Raw genomic sequence first — 9,626 nt, forward strand, 5'->3', positions numbered from 1 at the left:
ATTACACTTGCTAAAATGAAAAAAAAATAGCCTTATGAAAACAAAGATCTGCAATATATATACATTGGGGGGTGGGGGTGGGTGGGGGGTTAAATATAAATATAATATTATTTAAGTCAGGTGCTATATATCTTTTTTACTTGTGTTCATGTAGCTGACTCGTGATTTTTGCATGAATTATTGATAATTTCTTTCTTTCTAATGTCTTTTCCAATAATTTATCTAATTTTTCATTCTGGCCAAATATGGAATAAATATTTTAATTAATGATGAAAAGAAAAGACAAAAGGTTATTATCACCCCCCCCCCCCCAAAAAAAAATCGAATTTAAAATATTTTGAAATATACTGATGATTAGTAAATATGTGAACACTGATACGTTTATTATTGTTTTTTTTTCATTTTATTTGTTTAATTTTATAAAAGGTTTTCCTAATGTGGTATACTGTGTAGACGGCACATTAATTAATTCGAATTCGATGTCCTGCCCAGAACGAGGCCGAATATGTGTGCAGAAAGGATTATTATGCATTAAATGTGCAGGTGAATATAAACTATTGTAATTATATATACATGTTTTTTCCCTAACTAATTCATTTTTCAATTGCTTTATATGTGCAGGTGAAAATAAAGTATCGTAATTAAGTCGTATTATATCGTTTTCATTGGTTGCCAAATTTCTCTTTTTCACTATTTTTATATGAAAACGACTCGTGTGATATCGCACATTAAGAGGTTTTGCAGTACAATTACAAGTATAAATATAATATTTTAACCATAGAACTTTTTTTTTGGGGGGGGGGGGGGCACCAATACCTATAATAAATGATTTTTTGTTATGCTCATCTGTTTTTCTACTCAAGATGATATTCAAAGTCCTTAAGATCACATTTTCATAGAATATATACAATTGTTTCTTCTGATGATAGTCACGTGGTTTTAGTCTATGGCAAGATTGAGAGATAAGGATAAGGATCAATTTAAAGAATGACATGCTTTTCTCAGATTGTATGCATTTACATTGTCGCAAATTTGATGGTCAGACTGATTTTGAAAATATAACATATTATATGTAATAATCGAGGGAATATATTACATGTATCATTTTTTTCTTGTTTGTAAGATTTAGCAGAAACATAACTTGTTTTTGTACTTGCAACCCCCCCCCCCCAAAAAAAAGAAAAAAGAATAGTAAATTTACTTTCTTTCAGATGGCCTGTGATGCCTCGTTTAGATTTGTGAACTGCATTGCAAAATGGCCGGGTAGTGTACATGATTCCCGTGTGTTTAGAGAATCGTCTCTTGCTAGACTCTTCGAAACTGGTAAGGCATAAATAAGAAAACTGAAATAGGCGATTTTTCTATGACATATAAATTATTATAATAATGATTAAAAAAATAATTAGCTTCAAAAGGGAGGAGAATATTCAGTCATACATTAACATATAAATTAAATTTGCGAGTAAACGGTATTTAAAAGGGCATTCTAAAGTGGTTTACTTTTGGAGTTAACTGCTGATATTTTTTGTTTTAATTTCCATCCAGAACATACAATTTTTATGCTTACAGGAGCGCGAAATGGTATTATTTTGGGTGATTCAGGATATGCTCTCAAGAGGTACCTCATGGTTCCATATTTGACTCCCAGTAACAGAGCACAGGAGAGGTTTAATACATCCTTATGTCGCACGAGAGTAGTTATAGAAGAGGCGTTTGGTATCCTAAAAAGGAGGTTTCCTTGTCTACAGACAGGTTTACGGGTGGAGCCCGCCAAAGCTTGCGCTATCATTGTGGCCTGCACAGTTCTCCACAATCTTGGGATTGAGAGACATGACATTGTAGATCCGATACCAACTGTTCAAGGTCAAGTGATCGACGAGGTGGCTCTGCCTGCGGTAGGAGGGCAACACGAAGGAAAGCATGTTAGAGATCACATCGCCAATGTGTTTTTTGGGCATTGAATACGTAAATAGAATCGATATTTAAATAGATATATATACTAAAAAATAAAATTTCATTGATGATTTATTTGCATTTATAAAACTACGTTTTATTTAATTCTTTTTCAACTTCAATAACAATATTTCTTCTTTTAGCTTCTCTTTTTCTAGACTTAAAACTTCAACTTCTTCTAACATCTTCTTTTTCTTCAAATGCATCAGCTCCATTTCTAACTCTAACTTTCTCTTTTCTGTCTTGAGAAGATCTTTCTGTAGAATTAATAAACTCTGTTCCTTTTTGTTTTCTTTATTAGAGCGAGGTGGCACTGAGGTGTACGTGTTTGAAGATGAATCTTGACCCTCGCTGCATGTTGAGATGGATGCCACCTGATCCCTTTCCTTCTCTAATTCTGTTAAAACAGAATGATGTAACTATTCAATGATACATAAAATAAAAATATGAGTAACTTTGAGCAACCTGTAACACTTTTGTTTGTTTTGAACATATTTTTTGACAATCAAAAGGATCAGAAACAAGTTTTATCAACTTACTAGTCCCTCTCCTTAATATAACACAATAATTATCATGCAAAATAATATAAAAAAAATATATATATATACGATTTAACACTTTTATTTTGTGCTTTCGTGCAAGGATTTTGACCTCTTTTCCAAAAAAATAAATCAATTAATTAAAAAAAAAAAACCGCACGATTTTTAAGTGAAAAATCTGTTGAGGATTTTAATAAATGTACGTATTCTTTTCATATGTCTAGTAAATAAACATACATGCTTTTTTCACTTGATTTACTAGGTAATTCGAACTGCGTATATCCAATATAAAATCTCTCGAAATAGTATTAAGGTTATTACTAAAGGTGGTTACATGTATTTCATTTACATCAAGAAAGTATTCTTACCACCAGAATCAAAACCTGGGTCTAATCCCTGCAAGGACGGCCTTCCCTCCAAAGTATCCAACATGGCTTGCTCAACAGGGGTTGGTGATGGGGGCTTTGGACCTCCACCTGTCTTGGGTCTTTTAATTTGGGACAGTTTGTCCTTTGCTACGTTAAGAACAATAATGATAATAAAATTTATTTTAGCTTGTCAAACTCATTATTTCTTTTAGAGACTCCGTTGTAAATAAAAGAGCGTTACCCATGCGCGGATCTAGAGGGGGGTTGGGGGGGTTCCAGAATTTGCAGAGTTATTAAAAGCATATACTGAAGCAAGTAAAAAACGAATTTGGACCCCCTCTAGAAAACGTGGACCCCACCACCACCACAATTTTTTTCACGTTGGGGAAATGGATTTTAGATTGCTTTTGTTTTGTTTTGTTTGTTTGTTTGTTTTTTTGGTTTGTTTTGTTTTTGTTTTTTGTTTTTGTATTTTGTTTTGTTTTTTTTTTGCTTGTCAAGACATTTCTAGGTTGGAAATTTTTTGATTGCGGATTGACCCACCCTGGAAAAAATTCCTGGATCCGCGCCTGTTACCGATACATGTACATATATATTATGAAACGATGCTATAAAGATAAAAGACAAAGTTTGATTTTTTAACTGAAATGTGCTTTGTATTCAGAATATAGTCAGAATAACAAAAAGTAAATGATTTTTAGATGTGTACCTCTGGCTTTCAAATTGGCATACTGCTTTGATGCCTCCTTCCCTGTCCGAAAGTAAATACCTACTCTGTAACAGAAATAAACCGGAAATAAGTTGTGAAAAGAAATATAGCTCAATACTTGCAACTCTTCAGTATGAAATGAATATGACAAGTTTTATGAAGACTTCCTAGATGGAGGGGGGGGGGTGCATGTGCGCCCATCAAATCCACCTCAATGACACACATAAGTAATTTGCAAGTTTTTTCACACTTAAAAAATATCAATATGAAAAGTAAATTAAATTAACTGAAAAAATTTCCTTGCGCTTTAATCTTTGTTTCAGTGAAAATCTTTAAAAAGGGGAAGGGTAGCCCGGGTTATAAATAGTACACTCTTTTATGCTAAACCATTTGCTGTATGATATATTATCACTATGCTAAGTTTATATGGAAAATGGACCTGACATTTATTTTCTTTTTTTCTTTTCTGAGCACTTTCTATTTGTATATATAGTCTTCGCAGATGACGCGTTATTAACTCAATAAAAATCTCACAAATTAAATAAATCTATAATTTAACTTAACAAGATACAAGCAAGAATAATTTAAAACTTTATAGAATTTTTTTTTATAGAATTTTTAAAATGTATTAAATAAATTATCAAGGTAAGAAAATTTATAAATAATTCTTTGAAATAAACATACTCGTTTACAGCTCTTGCTACATCCTCCCAGGCAGCTTCTCTCTCTATACTTTTCCCCTCCCCGGTCCTTTAAACTTTCCAAAAAGTTTCTGCTCATTTTTTGAAACAAATTCAATTAAAACACTCTGTTCTAAGTCGCTCCAGGAAGGTTTCCTTTTTGGAGTGGATGCTGCGAGGGGAGTTTCGACAGCCTCGAATATTGTTTCGTTAATTTTGGAAGGATTTTCAACTATGATATCATACAGTACATCCATTTCTTCCATATTGGTGGTCGCCCGCGTGGCGCAGTGGTTAGAGCGTCTGCTCTAGAGTCGCGAAGTAAGGAGTCGATCCTTACGTCGCGGGTTCGAATCCCACTGTGGGACGTGGAGACCGGTCCTTCGGATGAGACCGTATAAACCGAGGTCCCGTGTCGCAGTAGGTGCTGGCACGAAAAAGATCCCTCACTGCTCAATGGCCGTAAGTGCCGAGTATAGGACAAAATTTGCAGCTCTCCACCGGCAAGTGGTGGCGTCTCCATATGAGTGAAAAATTCTCGAGAGGGACGTTAAACAACATACAATCAATCAATCCATATTGGTGAGACAGCCGTTCCGTAGTATGCAACGTCATCAAAACAAAAAATATTACGTCACAATTATGTGAATTTGCATTATAGAGGTAGATTCAAAAGGAAAACAAAGAGATTATGTTTTTCATTATTTATTTTTCTTTTATTTACATTGCCAAGGCCACTTACATCATAAAAAATAATTTGAGTTTTGTTACTCAGCGGAGTTGAGTTGCTTTAACTTTCGTGGCACACTTTTTTGAGTCGTAACTCAGGTGAGTAAAAAACTTAGAGTTAAACTCAGATTTGAGTTGAGTAAAATAAAACGTTCGTGGCCCCGGGGCCAGGTTAGAGTTTTTGAAGTAAGTTCATTCCCAAATATTTACATTTGCAAATGTTTTCTTTTATATAACACTATTTAAAGCAACGCGTATCTATATCCGTATAAACACGGGTTCCTCGCGTCATAAACAATCGACGTAATTTCTCAGTGACGTCATAAAGGGTCGACGCGCAATCAATAGATCAAACTTGTGCCGTTGGATTTGAAAAAATAAAACATTTCACGCGTTAAAGGTTATAATCAGGCTAATATATAATATGATTAAGTCACAAATGTAAATATAAGTAATAAGGTATCATTTTAAAACATCTATCGGGATATAAATACGAGTTGGTACGAGATCAAATTTACCATAAAGCCCTTCGGGCTTTATGGAATTTGATCTCGTGACCAACCCGTATTTATATCCCGATAGATGTTTTAAAATGATACCTTATTTCTTAAGTAACTATAAGTCTCGTACATGGATGATACACATGAACCGGGAAAAGTTTATGGAGTAGGTTGATTCACAAATTACTATAAGCTCTAATCTGACCAAAACTTCCTTCCTAACGCATCAAATGTTGCACACTACCAGATGTGATTCGGCCGTGCACAGCATTTGAACTTCTCTTTCTGAATGACTGAAATAGGTTAACATTTTGGAGCAGGTTTATTCCTACGTACCTATACTTCTTTTTTCTTTGGCTGAGAAACTCATGATACTCAGGTGACCGTCACAATATGTTTAAAACAAATGAAAATACATACTTCAAATTCAGAATGTTAATGTACTACTTTTAGAATTCTGTCTGACTAAGCATACACTTGTACTATAATTGGGTTTACCTTTGATGATAAAGTGAACTGATGTTATTCTGAAATATTTATTAATAAATTGTAAAAACAAACTTTTGAAAATAACCTTGATTTTCACACAATTCGGAATGTGGAATGAGTGGTGTTAATAAGGATATCCTTTTCAGATGTTGCGCTTTATTGTAGGGGGATATCTGCTTTATATTATCAGGCAAAAAATATGACAGCTAGATGCCCATGAGTAATGACACGTAATGAGTTTTCAATATATGACAAACTTAGACTCATCCTTGGATCTGAACCATCGGCCAAGAGACCATGGATTTTACGATTTTGGTAAATGGCTAAGGGACACTACTAATGTTGATAATGCAAACAGATTTTCTGCTAAATTCTTATAACCAAAGAATATTTTCAAAGGTGTTATATATATTCAATGTCTGATTTTATATACACGTCCCATCCTTGGACCTGTACCATAGACCCAGGGGGCACTCATTTTACAATTTAGGTAAAGGGTCAAGAACGCGATGTCGTATGTCCTTCGGAAAAGAATATTTTTATAGATGTATGTTTTTGGGTGGATTAACAAATCATGGCGTCTGAAGGCCATGAATTTGAAATTTCGGTAAAAGGTGAAGTACTCAATGTATTATTCGTGCAAACACTGCCTGCTAGACATTGCTGGATGCTATATGAATAAAAAAGATTTTAAAATGTGTATTATAATTTCAATATTTAAGAACCAACAAAGTCATGGGAACTAAACCATGAGCAAAGGGGCCATGAATTTATAATTTTGGTAGACGGTCTAGTATTAATTAGCCCTGAGGCCAGAATCAAGGACCAACGAGAAATGAATTTCAAAATTTTTAGGGAAAAGGTTGAGTACTCATTATACTGTAGTTATTCAGCCAAAATACGTATGCTATGAGTACAAAGGAGTACTTCTAATTATATTAATTAAAATAATGCATTTTAATATACGACTAAATTAGCCCAATTAACCTTAAGGGAGGGGGGGGGCATGAATTTCACAATTTTGGTTATAGTTAAAGTACATATTGTAATCATGCCAATAGTTTGATTTATTGATGTCCAGGAATAAAAAAGAAAAAAAATTAATGGGTCTAGTTATTGTCAAGCCACGATTTTGTGCCCATAGACATCGAGTCAGACACTCACGACAAGCCTAATACTCTTCCCTGCTGTGGAAGAGAAACGCAATAACGTGTACACTTACTTGAAATGCTTGAGCTTACTCCATCGCTCATATGTGGTTTAAACCTTCAATGTTTCCAAGAAATATGTTTAAAGTTTACAGAGTTTTAGAACTATCATCAGAACTAATGGTGAAAAAAATATAATATGACATTTTCTTCGAATTTAGTTTTTTAACATTCAAATAAGAACAATTTTAATATAAATATAATTCCTCACCTTTTCTGTGTATCTATATTATATAAATTATCTGACAAGATTGGATATATGTTGTTTCTGCAGACGCTCCAGTTTGCTGTCTTTTTCTGATGCGTTAATTACCTACGTAAAAATAATGAGGCCAGGATTGCGGTTATTCACAGTCATCTTACTTTACTCAATGTCCATACTCACATGTTTTTACCCGTTTTGGAACTGTCTTAAAGAGCACGCCTACTCTGCACGGTACTTAATTTTACGACCTCTCCTTCAGGATTAGAATATCCAGAGTTTTTTTTTTTTTTTTTTTTTTTTTTTTTTTTTTTTGTTTACAAATTGATAAATTTAATTTTCATCAATATGCTCCCTTTAAAGATTGTCTTCAGCTTTCACTGAATTAATGTGCCTCGAGTTTCCTATGTGCTGGATAATTCAGGAAGTTTTTAAGACATATTGTCGACGTTTTCAGCAAAAGATGGTCATCAAGTTACTCAATATGTGTTTCATGTCAAGGAAATAGAATTTTAGAGAAGATTTAGGAATCAATTAATTTAAAGTTGAATTCTGCAGAGAAAATAATTTTTCGGAACTTTCTGCTTTTCAGACCATTAATAGAGCATTTATTGCTAATAAACAAATTGCAATGGGATTGTTGCTATACACTGTAGTATCAGTCGTCTGTATGTGCGTGCTTAACAATGTTGTGAACACAATGGAGTACTAAGGCTGTTTGACCTCATTTGCTTCAGTGGTAGTAGGTGACCAAGGATACATTAAAAAAAAATCGAAGCTCCCCAAAGAATGGGGAAACTTCAAACCAATACTTTGGACTTGATATAAAATGTAACCATTTGATCTTACACTTCATAAAAAGCTTACAAATGACTAAAGCAAGACAAGTCGACTCATTACAGGGCTCAAGGTCAAAGCCACAAGATTGAAAAAGACCCCCCCCCCCCACACACACACACACATTTCAGTTTGCTTTGAATAAATACAGCCTGCCTTAAGTTTTGCATATATCAAAATAAAAAAAAATAAAAAAAACACTACATAACAATATTTTAAAGTATCTTTAAATCGCTTAAATCTTTTACTTTCTAATTGTTTGATATTAATGGCGTTTGGAAAATTAATGCAGATTTCCTCTAAAATAAGATATCTTAACCACAAAATGACATATTTTCAATGTATTGGACTGAGTGAAATCCATGAAAATTGGAAAGCGTCTTGACTAAAGATTGAAATTTGACATGTGATCATTATTCATGCGTAAATAATTTTAAAATTCGGACAATTGACAAAATTAGACCCAATCCAAAGCAAGGTAGAAATCGTGAGATGCTCAGAGTTACCCTTATTTTTATAGTGTTTTATACACGATGTGTAAATATTTAGTTTATTTCTCAAACTTAACAAAGTGGGTGACCAGGAGTACAAGCCCATTCATTTGATCATCAAAATTTCAAGTAAGGGTATCTTCTTACCAAAGTTAAGCTAAGGATATGTAGAGTGCTGTTTGATCTTAAACCAGCTACAAAGGTGTGTGACAAGAGGAATACACCTACACCTTTGAGGATTGAAAGTTCCTTTGTGAACACGATGTATGGAACGCCGTTTTAAATTGCTAAAGGGGTGGAGTTGACAAGAGAAACATCATGTTCTGGTCAAAAGACCAAGGTTAAGGACTGTAAGGTAGCTGTAAGATTATAACGGTGCTGAGATCAAGATATACAGAATACTAATTCGCTTTTCAGTTTCAATCTAGCTAAAGCGATGAATTAAAAATAAATCAAGCCATTTGAGGATCTGAGGGATGACAGGGAATCCGGATAGGGCTATGTAGTTCACTATTGCATCATCACACCATCGAGGTTTGGGTCGATAGTGCGATGACGAGATAATTCGATTTCGATGGAGCGATGGTGCTATAACGCGATGACGATGGTGAGATGGCGCGACAATGCGATGACAATGATGTGATGGCACGATAAAGCAATAGCGCGGTGACACGATGGTGCGATAGGGATGATACGATGGTGCAATGACAATGGCGCGATGGTACGAGAACGATGTAGCGATGTTCACTATCTCTCCATCGTGATATCGCACCATCGTCATCGCATTGTCGCGCCATCGCATCATTGTCATAGTGCTATTAGCACCATCGCTTCAATGTTATCGACCCTTAAGTCGATGTCTGAAATTCTAAGGTGGTCAGAGGATGAAGTTAAATTATTCCAAGTCAAATGGTCAATGCA

General features: G+C 34.3%; 1 protein-coding gene and 1 pseudogene across 1 annotated transcript; one reads left to right on the forward strand and one right to left on the reverse strand.

The window, feature by feature from the left end:
* The first annotated feature begins 1,211 nt into the window (after positions 1-1,211).
* On the forward strand, positions 1,212-1,961 carry LOC133197130 (putative nuclease HARBI1). Its single transcript, XM_061332986.1, has 2 exons — positions 1,212-1,323; positions 1,570-1,961. Exons 1-2 carry the CDS (start codon positions 1,212-1,214, stop codon positions 1,959-1,961), a joined length of 504 nt encoding a protein of 167 aa, XP_061188970.1.
* A 93-nt stretch (positions 1,962-2,054) lies between these two features.
* Positions 2,055-4,515, reverse strand: LOC133196134 (uncharacterized; annotated as a pseudogene).
* Positions 4,516-9,626: the final 5,111 nt, after the last annotated feature.

This window comes from Saccostrea echinata, unplaced genomic scaffold (genome assembly GCF_033153115.1).
Source record: "Saccostrea echinata isolate AGI-Se365-2 ecotype Australia unplaced genomic scaffold, CSIRO_AGI_Sech_v1 ptg000030l, whole genome shotgun sequence".
NCBI lineage: Eukaryota > Metazoa > Mollusca > Bivalvia > Ostreida > Ostreidae > Saccostrea > Saccostrea echinata.

Excerpts from the sequence above, each read along its gene's own strand:
- LOC133197130 (XM_061332986.1), top strand. The coding sequence starts at position 1,212 with ATGGCCTGTGATGCCTCGTTTAGATTTGTGAACTGCATTGCAAAATGG. Across the intron at positions 1,324-1,569 it reads TGCTAGACTCTTCGAAACTG|GAGCGCGAAATGGTATTATT; the intron begins GTAAGGCATAAA and ends TTATGCTTACAG.